The 21,726-nt window shown below is 34.3% G+C and overlaps 3 protein-coding genes across 5 annotated transcripts; 1 reads left to right on the top strand and 2 right to left on the bottom strand.

The window, feature by feature from the left end:
• Positions 1 to 55: 55 nt before the first annotated feature.
• Positions 56 to 6,679, bottom strand: LOC116006908 (transducin beta-like protein 3). The gene is made up of 14 exons (XM_031247421.1): positions 6,291 to 6,679; positions 5,987 to 6,169; positions 5,533 to 5,682; positions 4,902 to 5,119; positions 4,328 to 4,610; positions 3,697 to 3,831; positions 3,435 to 3,553; positions 2,714 to 2,870; positions 2,367 to 2,613; positions 2,204 to 2,280; positions 1,807 to 1,926; positions 1,564 to 1,694; positions 1,265 to 1,439; positions 56 to 1,079 (listed from the first exon to the last, which is right to left on the bottom strand). Exons 1-14 carry the CDS (start codon positions 6,585 to 6,587, stop codon positions 408 to 410), a joined length of 2,964 nt encoding a protein of 987 aa, XP_031103281.1. The 5' UTR covers positions 6,588 to 6,679; the 3' UTR covers positions 56 to 407.
• Positions 6,680 to 9,796: 3,117 nt separating this feature from the next.
• Positions 9,797 to 14,630, bottom strand: LOC116006402 (kinesin-like protein KIN-10B). Of its 3 annotated transcripts, none has more exons than XM_031246755.1 (14): positions 14,429 to 14,630; positions 13,846 to 14,137; positions 13,551 to 13,719; positions 12,576 to 12,969; positions 12,270 to 12,475; positions 11,855 to 12,165; positions 11,703 to 11,766; positions 11,251 to 11,329; positions 10,873 to 11,141; positions 10,746 to 10,792; positions 10,639 to 10,660; positions 10,497 to 10,559; positions 10,367 to 10,405; positions 9,797 to 10,263 (listed from the first exon to the last, which is right to left on the bottom strand). In XM_031246755.1, exons 2-14 carry the CDS (start codon positions 14,085 to 14,087, stop codon positions 10,219 to 10,221), a joined length of 1,950 nt encoding a protein of 649 aa, XP_031102615.1. In that variant the 5' UTR covers positions 14,088 to 14,137; positions 14,429 to 14,630; the 3' UTR covers positions 9,797 to 10,218. The 3 variants fall into 3 exon arrangements, with proteins under 3 accessions (XP_031102615.1, XP_031102616.1, XP_031102614.1); XM_031246756.1 differs by having other exon boundaries at positions 13,846 to 14,113; XM_031246754.1 differs by having other exon boundaries at positions 13,846 to 14,092.
• Positions 14,631 to 18,701: 4,071 nt separating this feature from the next.
• Positions 18,702 to 20,701, top strand: LOC116006113 (mitochondrial import inner membrane translocase subunit Tim9). Its single transcript, XM_031246389.1, has 2 exons — positions 18,702 to 18,906; positions 20,230 to 20,701. Exons 1-2 carry the CDS (start codon positions 18,812 to 18,814, stop codon positions 20,414 to 20,416), a joined length of 282 nt encoding a protein of 93 aa, XP_031102249.1. The 5' UTR covers positions 18,702 to 18,811; the 3' UTR covers positions 20,417 to 20,701.
• The last annotated feature ends 1,025 nt before the right edge of the window (positions 20,702 to 21,726 follow it).

Here is a 21,726-nt window from a genome sequence, read left to right as displayed (position 1 = left end):
GTAAATCTTCATACCATCATTACCATGCAATTCAGTACAAATGAACAAGTATCTATGCTCATTTTAGTTTATCTTCTTGTATAACTGACATGTAATAGAATTTAAATGTGTAACAAACCCAAATACTAACATCACAAGGCCATATCACATGAGTACGGCATGCAACTTTACCTGGCCTTGCGTGAGAAGTCTCAATGGGGGTTATGTGTTCACTCATGATTCATGACAAAATTTGATAATTACATGAGACAGAAGGCTAAAGATGAACCCAACAACTTACTCTCTCCCTATGCTTTCTTGCCAATTTGCCATTCAACTTCTTCTATGAGTTCCTTTTCATCGAAAAGGTCTTTGTTTTCTACTCCTCCCAGTTCAGCTCTTGCTCTGTTAAATCGCCTCTTAATGGTTCAGTGTTTCGACTTGTGCGATTTCCTTTTCTTTGAAGAGGTCTTAGTTTTCAGCTCCTCCTGGTTCGGCTCTTGTTCTGTTAAATCACTTTCTAATGGTACAATGTCTCTTGACTTGTGTGATTTCCTTTTCTTTGAAGAGACCTTGGTTGTCAACTCCTGATTTGGCTCTTGCTCGGTTAAATCACCTTCTGATGGTTCAATGTCTCTCGACTTGTGTGATTTCCTTTTCTTTGAAGACACCTTGGTTGTCAACTCCTGATTTGGCTCTTGCTCGGTTAAATCTCCTTCTGATGGTTCAATGTCTCTCAACTTGTGTGATTTCTTTTTCTTTGAAGAGATCTTGGTTTTAATCTCTTCCTGATTGGCCTCTTGCTCTGTTAAATCACCTTCTCCTAGTTGCCCTTCATCTGCTGCTTCAACAGTGTCTCTAGCATCTTTTTCTTCCAATTTCCATGTTAAGCCATCATCTGCTGCTTCAACAGTGTCTCTAGCATCTTTTTCTTCCGATTTCCATGTTAAGCCACCAGCACGGACTTCAGGTTCAATGACCGACATGCTTGTTAGAGTATAGTCCAATAGGTAAGCGCTTCTTTCCAACCTATCTATCCTGCTGAAATGCCTCTGTGAATACGGCATAATGCCTTCGAGCAACTCTCCTATACCTTTTATCTGGAACACCGTACAAAGGACAAAACTTCCTTTAAGCTCTATAGTCAAATTTAGTAAAACACTTTTAACTGTAATCAATTCATTAATTCACTAATAAAATATCAAATGCTTTTTCATAGGCATTGAATTTGTTACTAATTTCTGCAAAAATCTGTAACTACAACAACAAAGGAGAGGGCTCAAACCTCGATAATCTCTGTTGGTGGAAGCATGGTGAATACTGTAGAAAGAGCAAACTGTGCTATATGACAGAATTTTGGTTTTGTATTCCATTCTCGGATATATTCCAAAAGCAAGCAAATTTCTTCCTTGCCAAAAGCATGCAAAACTTTCCCCAAGTGAACTCTAGGCTCTTCCATTCTGCATCGAAATTAGTGTTACAGAGAAGACGAAGGGGATGACATTGTGACAACATTACCATTTACCACCAGCATATGAAAACAAGAGAGGAAAAAAGAACGTGAAGACCAACAGCCATGCCTACCTGCAGAGTTGACCAAATAGCTCAAAAAGCTTATGAGGTCTGCGAAGCTCAAAAGCAATCTGGATTGCTCTAGTGTAATCTTCATCGAATACAGCATTCTCTAGCTCCTGTCCTCTCAAAACACCTTCCTCCTGCATTAGCAGCACAGTAATGCCGTTAGGACGTTGTTACCCAATAACTTGATGCTTCATACAGCATGAGGACTGTTTCAATATAACAGAAACAAACAGATAAATATCTCACTTCTTTACGAAAAGCTTCCTCTTTATCTGAAGCTGTGGAGTCATGCCATAAATTGATAACTGCATCACTGCCACCAGTTGCAAGCATTTCTGTCTTCTTCCCAATAGCTAAAGCCCAAATCTGAAGTCAAACAGTTAAGGGAATTAAGACTATTGCATCCTTTGCAAATATGACTGCAAAAAAGTTAGAACATACTATCCGATATTGAAAAGAAAATGAAAGCATATCATAAGCTCATAAAAGAATTCTAAGCATGTTAAGCAGCCATGGCATCATGTAGACATCAATGGATTGGCACTACTATCAGTAATCTCATAAACATGGATTATCTTGTCCTCATCAAATAAATACATATAGGCTTCCATAAGCACAAGAAAAACTGCATAAAACTTAGCACCTTGTCTTCATGTTGGTCATATGTTGCAAGACACTCGTTGGTCTTGACTGTCCACAGCTTCACTAAACCATCAGCACCTAAAAGAAAGATGGTTTCACTTTTAGTAGCAGGCTAAAAGCAGGTCACAACTAGAAAAAGCATAGATTTCAGGATTCCAATTTACCACAAGAAACAAACTGAGTGCCGCGTGTAACAAATGATGCTCGAATTACACTTGATGTGTGCCCTTCAAATGTTTTCAAACACGAACCATCAGATATAGCCCATATCTTTATGGTCTTATCTCCAGATGCCGTAATCACACATTGATCAACTGGAGAAAACTCCACAGACCAAATCCCTCTTTTATGCCCCCTGAGTGTGACCACAGACACTAGATCTGGAAGCCTCCAAATGCAAGCAGTGCGGTCCTTGTAATTGAAAGAGAGATTATAAAAGAAAATTGTGAGATGATAACCAGACTCCAATAGAAGTATGTGAGATTATAAATGTTGACAAGTAGCTTCGTACCTGAGAACCACTACAAACAAGACTATCATTCGGTGCAACTGCCAGAGAGTTAATATCCTTGTCATGTGCTGCTACAACTGCTTTTGCTTTCAAATTAAAAACTTCTTCAGTGTCATTCAGGAGACCATCTAGACTCCATACTTTCAATGTACGATCACTGCACAGACACAAAAACACCATGAGTCAATTACAGTGCTTCTAAAGTAGCAAAAGAGTGAAACATTGATTCTGTCTATTTGGTCAAAGGAGCACTATAAATAATAAATCCATTAAAAATAGTGAAATACAGAATACTAAGCTTCCAAAAAGAAAGAGGATAACAGAACAGGGATTGGAAATGGCAAACTCTCAAAAGTAGAAAGAAAGCATCCAGTATAGGACTGAAAGATTTGAAGAAAAAAAAATACTTCTTATATAAACACCTAAATCAGTAGCTATAATGCCAAATATCTGGAGAAAAAAACAAAACAAAACAAAAGTTTTCACAACATTGACACAAAATATCAGATGAAAACAGGATGGGTATTGAGATGAAAACCTAGGTAACATACTAACATCTTTATCATTCAATTAACTCTTTTACAAAGAATAGTTGGCAAGAAACATAACTGTGTGATTTAGAATGTTAAGGCTATTAATTCAGTATCAAATGTGTGATTAAATAAATATACCAAAGGATGTTATAGACTTATAGTATGGTAATTTCTGGTGTGACACTTACCTACTACCACTCACAAAGAAGTTATGATGTTTCTTTGAAAAAGCAACAGCACCAACAGCTCCCAAATGCCCTGCACCGACTCCAATGCAATGTTTGGTCTGGGAATCCCACAACCTAACCTATGAAAACAATGGAATAAGGCTTACAGAAGCTTGAAGATAATAATATTTCCTCACAATGAACCACCAAAAGAAAAAGAGATGATAGAGGGTTATAGTAGCAATAAAGAGGTGCCTGAATAGAAATGACATGATAAACTTACACTGTTGTCCTTGCTCCCAGTAACAATTAGTGTTCTTCCAGCAGTTGATACACAGGTATCAAGGCACAGAACGATTTCAGTGTGACCAGCCAACACATAGGCACATGACATTGTTGTAAGATCATACACTCGGACCTATGTACATACAGTTTTTAGATATAAGTCCACAAAAGCTATACTCAAAAGAGCTAAAGTATAAAATGCAGACATTATTTCATGCTATAAATTTTAAGAATTTTAAATAATTGATATAAGATCATACACTCAGATTAACATGCATGCAGTCCTTTAGATGATAATCCCTAATGGTTATGCTCAAAATAACTCAAAGCATGCCTGCTGACTTTAATTCAAGGTAATACATTTTAAGAACTATAAAGAATAATATTTTAGTAGATTTCTAGTCTCTCGAGGATCCTATAGTGATCAGTAGATGGCATATCATGATTGTAGGCAGATGTCAATACACAATTTTATTTTTTAAAACAGATTATATATCCGCACTTTTGTCCTCAAAACCTTAAAATTAGCATACATGGACCCTAGATTGAAAGCAAGGACTATGCACAGGCAATGCAGCATGACAGAGCTTGAAAGAATTTAGATCAAGAAACTCATTAGAAAATCTCACCTGCTCAACACTTGTGGCAACAGCAAGGAACTGTTCATCCTCCCCTAAAAATTTCATATCTGCAATCTCTTCATTGTATCCAACAAGCCTTTTCGACAGAACTAATCCTAGTATACCATCAGATTCCTTGGGAGAATAAATAAGAAACTGCTGATCAGCTGTGGCACAAAGCAACTCTTGACTTGTTGGCAAAATGACAGCAGAAATAAACCCTCTTTGGGTATCTTCTCTTTCAGAAGTGACAGTAACATCAGACTGTTTTTGCTCGAAAATACAAAGAGCTCTGTTGGAAATATAGTTGAAAGTCAGTTAACCCAGGATTTATAGTGTGAGGAAACAATGCTAATAAACAAATATATGATTCAGTTCAAAGGTTTATTCACTACAAAGTATGCATGTTTAACTCAAAAAGTAGGGTGTTACTTATCAATGTTTTACACATTGCTCTATGAGAAGTATATTATAAAAAGAAACATTTTAGTGGGGAGTGGAAGAAAGGATGCTACTAAAGAGCAGAAAGATATAAAGTAGCGTAATAAGAGCATTGCAATCAGTTCCAATCAATGAAAGATACCTATCTGACTTCCATATCCTCACCACCCCTCGTTCACCAACTGTGATAAAATTAATTGATGGTATGTCATTTCTCTTCTTTCCATGTTGATCCGAAGAAGAAGCAATGCATGCATTGAAGCAAGAGCCAGACCCAATTATGCACACAGCTTCTACTGCCTCAAATGTTGGGATTGTGATCATGCAGCTAAAGTCATGCAAATTCCACAAATTCACAACCTGAAATTTATCTGAACATCAGCAACTCCATTGGTATAAGAATTTATGCCCAACAGGAAGAAGTGAAGGCAAGAAAAAGGTCCAAGAATTTAGACATAGAATTAAATTAGTTCAAGCGCATGAGCAGGGCACATTAATGAATTGAATAAATTATCATAAATTTCATTTCCTTCATAGGAAAGAATGGATCCTAGAGCCTAAGCAAGAATAAATTACAGTGCTATATTGCACACGTGGCAGTTTGTATAATTAAACTGGACAGTTGCTCTTGCTCATCTTAGGATCATATTTATGAATAGAAAGAGGAACATGCAAAATCATACATACAATATACCACTATACCTTAATCCAAAGGAAAATCAATACAGCATTATGCAAAAAACTAAGGGAGTGGAGGAAAGATTAAAACATGCCTTATCCCTCCCTGCACTAATCAAGGTCCATCCATCTTCAGATACTGCGACAGAAGTGACCGTTGATTGGTGTTTTTCTAGTGTAGCCAAACACTTCTTGCTTGTTAGATCCCAGACTCGAACTGTGGAATCATCACTCCCAGTGAAAAGCTACAAGGAATACAGAAGCAATAACCTTATAAGTAAAATATAAAGATGAAAGTGAAAACTGATGGCCATCAATAAATCTAGGGTGTTGCTCAACACCCAACCCAGCAGTGAACATATTCCACTAGGCACTAGCAGCCAAAAATTCAAATGCATAAATAATTATAAAGGTTAATCATCATTTACAGTTAATTAGATCACCAAATATATATTAATTCCTGATTTCAGAAATATATATATATATATATATATACAAGGAAAGCCCTCAGTTAATATACCCATCAAGAAATCAGAAACATGAACTCACAATTAGACGATTTGGGTCAGGATGAAACATAATGCTAGTCACAACTCCTTTGTGGCCTTTGAAATAGTGAGTACAGAATCCTCCATCCACATCCCACACTTGCACTTTCCTATCCGCCCCTGCTGTTGCCAGCAGCCCGCCCGAAGCATCGCAAGCTAATCCCATCACAGGTCCCTCATGTGCCTGTCCACAATGCCATGTTGATTACACACTAAAATTAAAAAACTCAAACAGAAGAAAGGCATTGCAGAAAAAAAAAAAAAAAAAGGAGAATGGAACTGGAAATCATTGTGTGAAGAAATACCTTCCAGGAACGAAGACATTTTAGGGTAGAGAGGTCCCAGACTCGAATCTGGCGGCTGTGACTGGCCGAGAAGAGCAGGCTGTTGTTAGGGCTGAGAGCGAGAGCCGTGACCGGCTCCGAGTCGCCCTCGATTGTAGACTTTATCGACGCATTCGAAGCATCGACGATTTTTATGGTTTCATCGCAGGCGCAGACGAGGAAAGACCCGTCGGAGGAGACAGCGTAAGGACCTCCGGAATAGAATTGCTGCAGGGACTGAACGCACTTGTAATTCTTCTTCAATGCTACGTAAGCCATCTTCTTTCCTCTACCTTCCGCAGTTCCCCGGAGAGCCTGCAGAAACCCTAACTGGCGTATCTCCGGCGAGAAAACAGAATCTTCTGCATTCAAATGGATGGTTGAATCTCGTTACAGCAGCGAAGCATATTAGTAGGGTTTAGGGTTTAATGTTTCTTTTTGTCTTGTATTTTCCTTTTTTTGTTGTTTGGCCCTTTTCCCATTCTTTTTTTGTTCGTGTTTGTGGCATGTATTTCTTATAAAATTATATTAACCTCCCGTTTTCATATTTATGATTTGTGAATTGTGACTTAGGGTGTGTTTGGTTCGCACATGGGAATCGGAATCGGAATGGGTATCAAATACTTGGTAAGGGTAATGGGTTTTGGTGAAAGTATTTAGCATGTTTGGTAGTTGGGTGGAATGGGAATGAATATTAATAGTTGGGGAAGAAATGAAGAAGTGAAATGAAACCCTTATTTAATAAGGGTATGGGTTTTCCCATTAATGGGGTATTCCATACCCATAGTAGCATTCTCAAAACCTATCAACCAAACACTAGCAATCACTTTCATACCCATTCCCTATACCAAAACCCCCCAACCAAACACACCCTTACTATTTACGATCTAATTGCACTGCTTATTCAAATTATATACCAAGTACAAATTCTTGCCTACATGTATTTTTTTAATTTAGTATTATATTTTTATTTGTTTGTGATGATAATTAAAAAAAAAAACATCTAATATAGTAATATAGTTGGGGTGTATTAAAAAAAAGTTAGATTTCATATTCCAAACTTTATATACTTTAAGTTACTATAGCCTTTCTTGTGAATATATTTGAGCAACTTGAGGCTCTAAAGTTTATCTTTAAAAGTGAGAATTATTTTTTTTACATCAATAATTAATTTGTGTGTTTATAGATCTTAATCTACTGACTTGATTTTTTTTCAAATAATGTTTTCACTAAGTTTTAGTAGTCAATAGTTGTTTTGCATCAAAACTTCCTCATAAATTATGTTGCAACGCGTAATGCTTTATTATCAATGAAGATGTTTTGAAGTTATGTTAATTTTGATAAATACCATGTTATTATGGTAAGTCTCTTTTTTTTATATATATATAATCTATTGAAATATAGTTTTAAAATGCACTTCAGTAAACATTGAATACTTTTTTTTAAAAGATAAACGGTCAAATTTAATTAGATAGCGTCCGAAGGGATAATGTCAAACAAACATAATGGGGCAAAGTTGCCCATCAACAACATTTTCAGGAACAATGGGAACAACAATTGACTCTTCTTCTTTAGCTGGCCAATCTCATGCACTATATTCATCAAAAGTTACATTACGACTTATAACAACATTTTGAGTTTCAGGATTGTATAGTTTATAAGCCTTTGAAGTGTCACTATAACCAATGAAAATACATTTCTCACGTTTATCATCCAGCTTCATCCTTAATTGGTCTAGCACATGTTCATATACCAAACATCCAAAAACCTTGAGATGTTTGATAGAAGGTTTATCCTCACTCCAAGTTTTTTTAGGTGTCTTATCACAAACACTTTTAGTTGGACACATGTTCAATACATAAATAGCATAAGTCATTGTTTCTACCCAGAAAGACTTGGGTAGATTTTTAGATTTCAGCATACACATTACCATATCTATGACAACTCTATTCTTCATCTCAGCCACTCCATTTTTTTGTAAAGTGTACCTAGTTGTCATGTGATGTTGAATACCATTTTTCTTTAAAAGTTCATCAGAAGCAATATATTATATACATCTATGAGTTCTCAAAATTTTAAGCACATAACCACTTTGCTTTTCACCAAAAATATTAAATTGTTTGAAAACATCACAGTATCTGACTTTTACTTCAGAAAATAAACACATATTTTCCTACTGAAATCATCAATTAAAGTAACAAAATACTAACAACATCCATGTGAGGAAACTTCCAATAAACAAAGATTTGAGTAAACAATCTCCAACTATTTTTGTGGCTCTTTTATGCTTGTCTACAGAAAAATATTCTCTATGTTTATTCCCAATCAAACAAATCTCACAAATATTGTTAGGAACATTAACAATCGACAAATCATAAACAAGTTTATTTCTTGCTAGTTAATTTAATCCCTAGAAATGAAAATGCCCAAACCGCATATGTCATAACCAATTATCATCACCGACTTCAAAAATTAAAGCAAACAAGAAGTGCATGATTGATTCTCAAAGGAAATAGTCAATTTTGGGACATATTTACCTTGACAATCAAAACCGCTTTGCATCAACAATGGTACAGTACTCATGAGTAATATTTTTTTTATATCATTTCTTCTGATTGCCCCATACTCAACAAATTTTGGTATAGTCCAGGAGCATAGAAAACATCAGATATAAAATTACAAGTATCATCCTTCAACTGAATAGAGAGTTTACTTCTTTTTTTTTTTCCAAAATTTACACTTTTGACTTATTGCTAAATGTCACTTTAGACCGATTCATCTAGTTCGGAAAAAAATTCTTTCTTCCCACACATATTACTACATCTTGTATCCAAAAATCATGTGTTTTCATCTGCAGACAAACTATTACCAGCCAAAAATAAGGTTTTAGGTTCAATAGAACTCTCACCAAACTTTTCAGCAACGTTTGCTTGATTTCCACGATTATCTTCATTATACTAGCAATATGCAATTTTGTGTCTATACTTGCCACAATTGTAGGAATGATATATGATCGATATGAGATGACATCTACAGAAACGATAGATATGTGTCTATCTATCATTGGGCAATTCTTTATTCCTTTGTGTGACACGTTTAAGATGTCTCAAGCTTCATTTGTTATTTCAACACCAGCTAACTGCCCAAAAATGGAGTAATCAACACCTTGGTGAATTTGTCTCAAGGCTAATTGATCTCGCCTTATAGCAGTTGCATAAGCTTCATCTAGTAAACCAAGATCAACATAGCTCCAAAGATTTTGAGCTTTCAAATGTGTAGTCATCATAATTTGCCAATAATTATAATCGAGTTTCCCATCTAATTTGGGATCCCACCATAGAATATTGAAATTCGTTGCCGTATCTCACAACAACAAATATCTTGAGGTTGGAAGGTTAACATGCTCTAATACCAAGTGAAAGATATATTTAATGTAATATATCTTTATACATATATATATGTGTGTGTAAAATTCGAAATAGGAAAAGTTTAAAGCTGTAACTTCTTAATACACACACTCTTACATTTGAAATAAAAAACAAAGCAATCTATTTATAGTTGACTAATATGTCACTAATCCACTAATTTTAACAAACATACAAATGAAACTAATCTATAAACCTAACACACTTCACATCCCATTAATAACTACTTCATCACATGTTGACTCCAGTACTCCATTAATGACCACTTCACAACATTTTGAGTTGGTTTAATATAATAACAATGTTATTATAACAGTTAGATTACTGTGTTTCCTACTTTCCTCACACTTCATTCAATTAACACACATGTCAGTCAATACATACACAAATTGGCCAAGCACTCAGCAGATATGAGTATTAACCCAACTGATAGGATACACATAATCCTGGATCCTTACGACACAACAAGGTGTTGGTACACAGGTCTATTCAAATAAGATCTTCGCAGCTTTACCAAACAGGTTTTGCACCTGCAAGTTACACAGACATGATCCATGTAAGATCAAGAATCATTTCATGGCCGCAATGAAGATATGAAGAGCTGAATGTTTTATAGCAAGTTAACAAACTTACCTGTTTTGACGAAAGGCCCAACTTCTCTAAATCATTAAGCTGCAAGAGAACATAACGCTATAATTTCAGCACGGATCAGGGTGCTTAGAAGAGTTCAAAACAGTGTATTTGCTTTGGAAGAGGGTCTTACCGATTTCAAGGGGCTTTCCTCCCTTAGTTCAATAATGTAGTCAGCAAGTTTCTGTCCTATACCCTGTGTAATTAAAAAAAAAAAATGCAAATCAGCTTATTGACAAGACAATTGTGACCATTATAATTGATCCATTGCTTACCCTTATCTCCAGCAGTTCCTCCCTGCCAAAAAGCAAGAAATAAATGTAATGTCTCTAAGCACAATGAAGGCAGAAAAAAAAAAAAAAACAGCTGACAAACTACTTACCTGTTGGCTGCATTCAGAAATTCAATATATTCCTGGGCAAGAGAGCTCTGCATATTGATACACATCGGGAATCAGAACCAAATGGAGCAACAACAACGGGTTCATGAAAATAGGCTTGGCTCTATACCTTCAGATTGGAACTCCTCGTATTAAATTTATCAAGTGGTGTTCCTGGCACTTGAAATTTATTATCAGCACTGTTATCAGGATCAGACAGGAATATATGTCTCTTCTCCTTTTCTGAAACATTCTCAATGTTTATGTTGGTGATAATTGGAGAAAGGGCTTTCCTAGGTGGACTTTGAAATGCATTAGTTTCCTTAGCAGCGGGTGATGATCTTACAGGGTTGACAGATTCAACATTTGCATTTTTCTCCTCCCTTACCACTTGATTATCTACACAATATTCAGAATTTTTTTATATATTATATAATACACTTGATTTGGGGAAAAATGAATTAAACTAAATAAATTTAATCATGCAGCAGAAAGGCACGAGATTTACAATTATTAGACTCTCTGTCTCTTTCTTCTGAAACCTCAGGCTTTGTTTCCAAATTTGTACCATTAACATGGTCTAGTGCCTGCAAATGCAAACATCCAAAGTTTCTTCAGCTTTGTTTTTTAAGTGTGGAACCAGCTTAAATGGGGAAAATTTGCACTTTGAACAAATAAAAGGACCGTTAAATAAACTACTAAATGTCAGTATATCATCACTAATGCATAGTAAAACAACAGTAGAATCTGAACTCTGAAGTGCACCTCTTAACAATCAAAGAATTTCACTAAAAAGATGCAATGCCCGTGTACATAGCAACATATAGTATTGTCTACATTAGAATTTGTGAACCCTTCTGTTATTTGATACATCATAAGGATCTTTGTAAAAATAGCATCATAAAAAATTACCCATATATGGGAAAATAACTATGAAGGCTAAAAAATGTTTCAGCTCACCTCTAGAACTGAGATAAAATCATGTCTACTACCGAATAAGCTTCTAAAAGGAACATCGGGAGCCCTGCAAAATGAAATGAATTAAATAGTGATACTGTGATAGCAGTAGAAACCTTAAGCTGGGTACCCCAGTTAATGCATGCATCCCTTACCTCTGCTTTAAACCTGAAGCACCTTGGTTGCTAAACAATTTTGCTTTAGTTGAACTTGGACACATATTAACTTTTTTGACTGAGCACAGTGAAATTGGAGTTTTACTAGTAAATGGAGAAGAAACCACCCTTGGCCTTTGTGCGCTTTTTGTCTTGCCTTTAGATTCCAGCCAAGCACGAAGCTTTGCTTCCATGTCAACTTTAACTTTTGGAGTATTTTCTTTTTTAGCTGATGATAGAAAGTTAGAAATGTGCCTTGACCTCGCTGCTAAACTGACTGTATGAACAGATTCCTGGTACTCTCCAGGGTTCTAGTGGGTGATAAAGGAACAAATTTACTAAATTTAGTGAAAGTTTCAGCTTCATATTCTCATATTCAGAACAGTGATAAAATTACAAGATGAGAACTACTTACCAAACAAGCAACCATCAAAGCACGGCTTGTTCCTCCAAGGGAATCCTGCAGTACACGTGTCAATTTGCTTTCCCTATAAGGTACTCGCAATTGGTTGTTATTCAATGCGTAGATCACATTTGACAATGCAAAAAGGGACTGGTTGATCTTGGCACTCTCCTGGAGACGAATTCCTTCATTGCAAGTCCTCCTGTTGTCTTCATTTCCTAATTAGATAAGATAAAAGTACACAATACGTCAGTAATCTTGTACATAAAAACCTTGTATGTATCCAGTCATGTCTACCATGTTAATCATCTGAAGTACCTGCTAAATCAATGAGATTCAGCTTCCCAGTGATAACATTCCCTGAGGTTTCATGACAAGGTGTGGAAACAGATATGACAAGCACGCCATGGCTCCGACTAGAGAGATCATTAAGACTTGTCTGGGCAACTTTTCTTCTCTGAACTGCAGCAGAGAAAATCTCATGAAAGCCTGACATTGAGATAACTCCAACTTGTGCAAGTCCCTTCAGATGAATCTGCCCATCTTTATCATCCAATATAGCAACTTCCTTATTTTTCAGTTCTAGCAAATCATAGCATTTATCCATATAAATCTCGTAGTAAGAGATGGCCACAGTACTTCCAGTGCTTTGACAAATTGAAAGGATGGATGACATTGCAAGTGGCATTAGACCAGGTATCTCAGCACTTCCCTGTACAAGAAAATCAAGAATCATTTATTTTTGCATGTATATTTGAGAAGGGTAAACAGAAACTAAAGTGCACGTGAATATGTATTTTTAAAATGCCATTCTACATCTAAGGAACCCAACTTAAAAAGAATAAGTAATGCTCTGAAACTGAAGCATAGGTGACTATGTATTAAAAAAAGTCATTTTACATGCTAAGGTACCCAACTTAAAAGAATAAGGAATGTCCCTGTTCACAGGTTTGATACTTGCTATGCTTCTTTGTGGGCACTATGGAGTGACAAATACATAGAGCACAGACAAGATGAAATTTCAGATTAAAAAATTGATGGAGAAATGATACAAATTCATAATCAACTTCAAGAGGAGTCTTTTATTCTGCACAATGGTAAGCCAATTTCTAGTTGAGTTCTGAACATATTTGCTCAATAAGACCCCTCCTCATGCATTCATAAATTTTAAAGCTGCGTTTATTTAGCTTTATTCTCAAATATTTTTAGTTTCCAATGCATATTCTACTTCAATACAGTTTCACTAATGGAATTGAAGGAAATTTGAGTTTACAGAAGCAATGAAAATGATACCTGCATGGTGTAAGTTTTTCCACTCCCAGTTGCCCCATATGCAAATACGGTTGCGTTGTAGCCACGGAACACCCCTGGGATCAAATGGCTAACTTCCTTGTGAAAAATTTGACCGACATTGTTGTCATCATGCCCATAAAAACCATCCAACTTGTAAAATTCCTTTCGGCTAGGCAATAAGCAAAAGACATGAGACCATAAATCAGAAATTTACTAGTACACATAAATAAGCAAGTACTCTTAAGTAGACATTTTAGTAACAATTTAATTGCCCCCAAAGACCAAAACAAAGTACCTAGTTTCAAAATCTTTCAGATGAACGGTGACTTCGTCGGAAGTTTCAGAATCAGAGTGAAGTGCCGATGCGCAAGAGACCGAGTTCCCATTTCTTGCCAAGATTTCTTGAGGAAGAAAGGGGCGAACTCTTACAATGACTTTCACCTTAGATATTAAGCTAGATTGTGAGGTTTGGAGTCTTTCCGGAGTCGAAATGTTCTCCGTTTGAGATGCCTTAAGGCTAGCCATATCTGCCGCCATTATATCTATACTCGGAAACAGCGTACCTGTCAGCTTAACTTCTTGAAATCCTAATATTAAATTTTAAAACACAGCATGTTCATACAATCGATCAGCTACAACTTTGTCATATACTCAAGCTTGAAATTAATACAAACATTTACTAGTCAAATTAAGAGAAATAGGAAGGAAGGAAGGAAATCAACCTAAAATTCTGATCAATTCGATGAACTTTCAGAATCAAAATTTTCATCACTTGGCTATGTAATAAACAAAACTTCCCAGCGATCGAGGGAGAAAGATAAACGTACACCAACACAGAAGAGAAAAACAAACCAGATTCTATTTTATTTTATTTTTACCTTGTGTAGTCAAGCTGAGGAATCCGAATTGAAATTTCTGTAGTCGAAATACCTTGTCCGGTGAGGATCGATTTGGCTCGCTTCAGACGCAGACACAGTGACTGAAGGTTCGGAGATGGAGTAGCGAGAGAGACCGTTAAAGAACAGGGTTTGCGACTTGCGAGCTGCGGAGAGATGATGAATTCAAATTTTCGAAATGCGGTTACCGTTTGAACTTTGAATTAAAGACGTCTGGGCCACCATGGATATAACAATCCGCTTTTAGTACTCGAAAAAAAATTTTAAAAAAATCCGCTTTTTTTGTTTTTTACATTTACAAAAAGAGTTAATACCTGATATAGTCCTTGACTATAGTGGTTTTACTCAATTTAGTCCTAAATGACTTTTTGTGCTCAATTTAGTCCTCGACTTTAATGGTTTTACTCAATTTAGTCCTTTGTTAAAAATTATGTTAGTGGACGGTTAGAAATATGGTCCTAATGGTAATTTCTTGTCCTTCATCCCATTTAGGATGATTCCTTCTTCTTCCCCTTATTAAGATCCATGCAGAAATGTAAATTTTCGTAGCCAAATATTTATTTACTCTGTATTTATTTATTTAGGATTGAAGTTGATTTAGTGCGAAAATTTACATTTCTGCGTGGATCTTAATAAGGGGAAGAAGAAGGAATCATCCTAAATGGGATGGAGGATGAGAAATTACCATTAGGACCGTATTTATAACCGTTAACTAACAGAATTTTTAACAAAGGACTAAATTGGGTAAAACCATCAAAGTCAAGGACTATATTGAACACAAAAAGTCATTTAGGACTAAATTGAGTAAAACCACTATAGTCGAGGACTATATTGGGTATTAACTCTTTACAAAAATATAATAAGAGTCTTAGACTCCTAACATGAATTAAAAAAATGTTAGTATAATTATTTGTTGAGGTCTTAATTTTGATCATACATTCATATGTGTTAGGATATCGAATATTTGAATTATACTTAATAAATTTTGAAACACTAATTTAAAAATGTACATTGAGCATTGAACCATTCGCATGTGTGATAACTAGTTTTCTTTTATACATTAGATTTTCAACTAAGGGTGTGTTTGGAAACCCGGTGATGGGTAAATACCCCCAGGGACTACTGTAGAAGTACAATGTGTATAGTCCATGTATTGTTGTATCCCTAAAAGATCGGGTGTCCCTTAGAAATTGTTAAGGGGCAAGTGACCTTTGGGAAGTATTATATTCTTAAAGGTTAGGTCCTATTTCTATATAAAGGACCTGACCCTCCTGTTAATGGTATCCAAAATTCATTCTGGATCCATCCATCATTCACTCCTCTCTCTCTCTTGTTCTTGGCTCTTCTTCTCCAAGAAGAAACCATGGCTTCCTTTCCCCTTCTCCCTGCATTCAAGCATACACACTTCATACACTACATCATACACAATCAAACAACACACGTGGTGTAAATCCGTACCCCGTTTACATTTACACCATCACCCGGAAAATGATTTCTAGAAATCATTTTCCGAGTTTTTGGTGTTTGGGAAGGAGGGGAAAATAGAGTCAATAGAAATGAACTTCTTGGTCAATGGAAAATAAGCCCAATTTTATGGAAAATTACTTCCCTCTTTTTTTGGGGAAGTCATTTTCCGGAAGTTTGCTTCTTCCTTCTCCTTTGCTTCTTCCATCTCCTTAGGCCTCCTAAATGCTTTAACTTCTTCATCTTCTTGACATCTTCAACTTTTTCTTTTTGTTTTTAAGTAATAATTTATTTTTTTATTATGAGATAGATATTATGGGTTTTATTTTTTTTATTTGACATCTGAAATCAGTCGGCCACTTTTATTTTTATTTTTTTTTATGAGATAGATATTATTTTGTTGTGATTTTTTTTTTGTGATTATTTTATTTTTTGGATTGTATATTTGTTATAAATGTTGTTAATTACATTTAAACAAATTAATTAAAATATTCAATTATATAATTCTGTTCATTTTCCTACCCATTTTTTGAAAAATGAGCCAAACACACCAACACAGTTTTCTGTTCTACAGCCAAACACAAGAAAGGAAAATATTTTTTGGAAAATGACTCATTTTTCAGAAATCATTTTCCAGAAACCATTTTCCTGCTTTCCAAACACACCCTAAGGGTGTATTTGAAAAGTAAGAAAATGATTTCTATAAAATATTTTTTGGAAAATGAGTCATTTTTCCAGTTTGGTTCATTTTTTAGAAAATGAGTAGAATTGTATAATTATATATTTTTATTATTTTATTTAAAATATAAAAATAATATAAAATAATATTATTTATTATTAAAAAAAGAAAGACAAAAAACACGACGCTACTATTGTTTTCGACTGGAAACCATAGCAGTTCCGACGAAAACCAACCCGCCGAAACGAGAGAGGGACGGCTCGTCCTTCGCACGGAAAAAGTTTCCAGAAAATTACTTCCAGACTTTTTGTCCGAAAGTTTTTTTTTTCTTTCGAAAAAGGGGTCTTTTCCATGGACAACGGAAATCATTTTTCGTTGACCGCATTTTCCAGACGTTGCCAAACACCGAAAGTTCATAAAATGATTTAGAAAAGCATTTTCCGAGTTACCAAACACACCTTAATTCTAAGCCCTAACTTTTTTTTTTTACCTAAAAGTGTTGGAGGATGTAAAATTACAAATTGTCCAATCAATTATTAAATTTGAGGTTAGAACTAATAAATTAATGTTCGGTACTTCGGTTTCACCGAACATTATGCAATTGTCTAAAAATTATCAAATTTGCTTTTGCTCCTTTTGATTTCACATATGACAAGTGAAAAACAAAAATAAAAACTATCCTATTAACCCATCTTCTTCTTTGCCAAGGACTTTGTGGTCCAGTGACACAAGTTATTTTCTTGTATGGGGATTTTGGGAGGCGATATTGATTCCATTAGATTGAGAAACTGGTTATTAACAGATACTGCATTGTAATAGAATCAGTAATATATATGTTTATACAATCAATAACTGTTAATAATAAATTAGTCTTTTAAAACAAAAATATAATAAACTGATATTAATAAGTTACTCAAAATAACTCTTTTTTTTTCAACTTATTGGCATTAATAAGCTAAATTAAAAAATTGTTTATCAAGCAATCATTTTAACTTATTGATCAAGTTAGACATCTAAAGGTGGTCAAACAATTCAAATTTAGGATAATTGATATTCTCCCCTGCATTATAGGCTTATAATATTTGTTCCCTCTGAGATATTTATGTATCCACATTTGTCATTTCAATTATTTTAAAAGTGGAGATTTCCTCCCTTGGATGTTAAATGAACATTTTTATCCTTAAAATAATTATTTCATGCATTTCCTTCTCCAACAAATTATTACTTATGTGTAGGGTCGTAGGGATGACTACGATTTGAACCGAACTGAAACAGTGGGAACGGTTCTTATCACGACTAAGAACTGGGAAAAAAATAAAATAATTATTGAGTTTAAACTATTTTAAAATAGAAAATAGAATTTTAATAAATAAATAAATTTGAACCGGCTGTTCAAACCGAAATTGAAATCAGAATAAATGTGAATTGGAACTGAATAGATTTATCATTTACAAATGGTATTTACAAATCTGTTCGGTTCCGATTCGCATTTATTACGATTCCAGTTTCGGTTTGAACCGCCGGTTCAAAATGTATTTATTTTTGTAAATTCTATTTTGTATTTTTTAAATAGTCTAAATTCAATAACTATTTTTTTCGATTCTGAATCATAACAAGAACTATCCCTACCGTTTCAGTTCGGTTCAAGTCCAACCGTAGTCATCCCTACATATAAGCAATAATTTGTTGGAGAAGAAAAATAAATAAAATAATTATTTTAAGGGTAAAAATATATATTTAACATTAAAGGAGAAAAACGATCACTTTTTAAATAATTAAGAGGACAAATTAAGATACATGAATAACTCTGGAAAAAAAAATACTACAAGCTTATTATTTAGGGGGAAAAAGTGTAAATTTTCCTTATATATTAAAAAAATGTATTAACTACTTTCAAAAAAAATGTATTAACAATTTATTGTAAAGACCCCAAAGTTTTATTGAAATTATAAATTGTATTTAATGATTAAAGAAGATAAATAATAGGGGGATCGAGTGATAATTGATAAACATAACCTTAAATAATAGCAATTTCTTGAAGACTAAGGACCTACTAGCAAAATAAGTCCGAGAGAACTTGACCCGCTTCGCAAAATCGCTAGGGTTTTTGGTTTTAGATGCCTTCCTCCTCAGTCCTCAGTGCAAGAAAGCAAAACAAACTTTGGTCTTCCAGTCTTCTCTTCTAAAACCCTAGCAGTGAATCGGAGAAGCGATCAAGCAGGATGGACAAGAGCATGATTGGAGACATGGACAATCTTCCCGAGGAAGATAAGATTCGTATGTCCGCCATGATTGACCAACTCCAAATCCGTGACAGGTTCTTTCTCTTTCTCTTTCTCTGTATGTGTGTATGTGTGTATGTGTTGATTTGCTTATTAATTTCATGGCATACGAGTACTATTTTTTATTTTTTTTTTGCTATAACTGTTGTTTACTTTCACTAATGGGGATTTCGTACTGATATGAGCGATAATAAGGTAAATGGCATTTTAACAACCGAGCTGAAGGTATGGCCTTTTCTCGAATTTGAGAAATGGTGATTTATCAAAGGGGCAAATTTTATCACACCTCTTGAGTTGGCCGCATAAATTTTCAGCCTGGATTGATCGATTGGGAAAATTTAAGATGCAATTCAGATTAACCGTCAGTTGGGTACAATTTCATAAGCTGATAAGAGGAATTATTCTAGTCTTAGTTGCGTAAACAGATTTTTGTGCCGTGTTACCAATTGTATTGGAAGTAATGGATAAGTCAGGTTAGCAGCTATCTGCTAAATCTTGTTTGTCACCAAGCATTAATCTCAAGTCACAAGCTTCATGCTTCAAAAGTTCTTCACTTATTGCATAATGGATTGATTTAATATTAAGTCGTGCTGAATGATTTCTCTAGTCAATTTTATAAGGCATACTTGTTATGTCATGCTGGACTCACTTGGGGACAAGAAAGGGTACTTAACAAAGTGCTATATGTAAATTCTGTTTTGTACATCTTCAAATTCTGTCATATTGTATATTTTGCACAAGTTGCATTTGTAGTTATAGAATAAAATCTGTTTTATAATTAAGTGTCATGCTTGGGTGTTGGGTGATTGGACAATGAGTAAGCTTGGCTTACAATATTGAAGGTGAAGAAATGAACACATTTTGTCAGTCTTCAACTTAATGGTTTGTATTGAACTCTAAATGACAGTATTTATTTTTGCAAATGATCAAATTCATGTGCATGATGTGATAGAAGCTAGGAGGTTTATAAGTCTGGATAACCAAGCAAGGGATCTTTTGATTCTTGTTTAAGGGTGATGAAATCTACTTGTACTTTAAAAAATGACTTATCTGGTTGTTTTATAAGTTGAAGAAACATCTGTTGAGTCCTTTTAGTGTGGTTTTCTATTTTGCATTACTTATACAGTTATACTAATTGATATGCATGCTTGTATTTAATTTTTGATATGATGAAACTGGTAAATCTGAATTTTATCCACTTCCTTATATTATTTTTGAGGCTATGATGCATTTTAAATTCCTTATGTTGTTTTTTCCATGTACACAATGTGTTGTGCAAGCTTTTGCAATTTCAACACATCCTTAAAAGTTAAAACTGGAACCATTATGATTATGCTTCTTTTGGGTGGATACTGCAGCTTACGGATGTACAACAACCTGGTGGAGAGATGCTTCACCGATTGTGTTGATACGTTCCGTCGCAAAACTTTGGACAAACAAGAGGAGACCTGCGTGCGTCGTTGTGCTGAGAAGTTCTTGAAGCATTCGATGCGTGTTGGCCTGAGATTTGCTGAGCTCAACCAAGGCGCAGCTACCCAAGATTGAGATACATCCTCCCGTTTCTGACAACGATTTCTAGTTTGCATAAAATGTTCTCTTAATAGGAGTTTTGCCCTCCCTCATAGATTTTTAATTCATTGGGAAGGAAATGGTTATTTATTCCTGAGAATGATTTTGGATTTTTCGAGTCTACTCTTGTTTCTTTGAAATCCATATATGGCAGGCGCCAAAGAATGAAAAGTTTGCTTGTCTCGGCTCCATTATCTGTATTATTTGAAGGCAGTGTTTCTGATTTTGGTATTAACATGAATAAATGCAGCTTTGCCTAAACCTTACACTTTCTACTTCCAAGTTCCAACTGTCAAAACTATCTATCCGTTTGCAATATGAATCGTATTTGTTGGGTTTTGGAGAGATTAACACTAGGTGGTTGGACTAAGTAACCAAATCAAAGTTAATACTTAAGGATAAATTAGTGCCAAAAAGAATAAATGCATAACTACTATGAATTTAAAAGGTGAGAAAATTATTTTCACTTTTGGTGAAATTTTTGATTTAAGAAAGTTTGAGTTTCATGATATCAAGGAAAGTAAATCCCACATAGGGGATGTATGATTTTTTATTTTTATTTTTATTTTTTAAGTAAAAGTAACTAAGAATTCACCAAGTGTATTCAGTTACATATTTATCATTTTTTGGTGATGGATTATAAGTCTCTTAAAAATATAATATATAATAAATTTGTCTCTTCCCATGTTACGAAGGATAACAACCCTATTTATCAAATGAATTTGTCTCTTTTAACATACATACTGTTTTGACTTTTGAATATTCATGCCGCATACTAATATTTTTTTTTTTTGGCATATAGTTTATTAATTTACAAGTGATTTATTAAGCTCTCGATTATTCATTATATATTTTTTCTTTTTAATGTTTGTATATAGTAATGATATATTGGAGATTTAAATAAGAAAACTTAAACAAAACCAAACATCTTAATTAATTTTATAGTTAATTTAATTTGTATGTTTTTGAGGTGAAACCAAACATGTTAATTACTTTTTCTTGCAAAGTTATTATCCCCATCAAATACATCCCGTGGAATATATTCCATTATTCCAATAAATTTAATTGATGGAAAAGTATCAAACGCCTCATTTGTTCATAATTATTATATTTGTTGATTTATGTATTTATCCTTATTATAATAAGTTACAATTTTAAAAGTATTTATTTACATCTTTTTATTATTATTAATCTTGATAAATATTATAGATTTTAATTTATAATTGTAGATAATAATAATTATTATCATTAAAAATTTAAAATAATTAATATTTTATAAAAAATTA

Source organism: Ipomoea triloba, chromosome 15, assembly GCF_003576645.1.
Source record: "Ipomoea triloba cultivar NCNSP0323 chromosome 15, ASM357664v1".
Taxonomy (NCBI): Eukaryota; Viridiplantae; Streptophyta; class Magnoliopsida; order Solanales; family Convolvulaceae; genus Ipomoea; species Ipomoea triloba.
Note: the sequence above shows the minus strand (reverse complement) of the source record. Positions and strands in the feature narration are given on the sequence as shown.

Bases quoted from the DNA above. Each gene is read 5' to 3' on its own strand.
- LOC116006908 (XM_031247421.1), bottom strand. From the start codon at position 6,587: ATGGCTTACGTAGCATTGAAGAAGAATTACAAGTGCGTTCAGTCCCTG. The intron at 2,871-3,434 runs GTAAGTGTCACA...GTGTCTGTGCAG, and splicing joins TTCTTTGTGAGTGGTAGTAG to TGATCGTACATTGAAAGTAT. The intron at 1,440-1,563 runs GTAGGCATGGCT...ATTTCGATGCAG, and splicing joins CTATTTGGTCAACTCTGCAG to AATGGAAGAGCCTAGAGTTC.
- LOC116006402 (XM_031246755.1), bottom strand. From the start codon at position 14,087: ATGGCGGCAGATATGGCTAGCCTTAAGGCATCTCAAACGGAGAACATT. The intron at 12,970-13,550 runs GTATCATTTTCA...TTTCTTGTACAG, and splicing joins GAAAAACTTACACCATGCAG to GGAAGTGCTGAGATACCTGG. The intron at 11,330-11,702 runs GTGAGCTGAAAC...TTGCATTTGCAG, and splicing joins ATTTTATCTCAGTTCTAGAG to GCACTAGACCATGTTAATGG.
- LOC116006113 (XM_031246389.1), top strand. From the start codon at position 18,812: ATGGACAAGAGCATGATTGGAGACATGGACAATCTTCCCGAGGAAGAT. The intron at 18,907-20,229 runs GTTCTTTCTCTT...TGGATACTGCAG, and splicing joins CAACTCCAAATCCGTGACAG to CTTACGGATGTACAACAACC.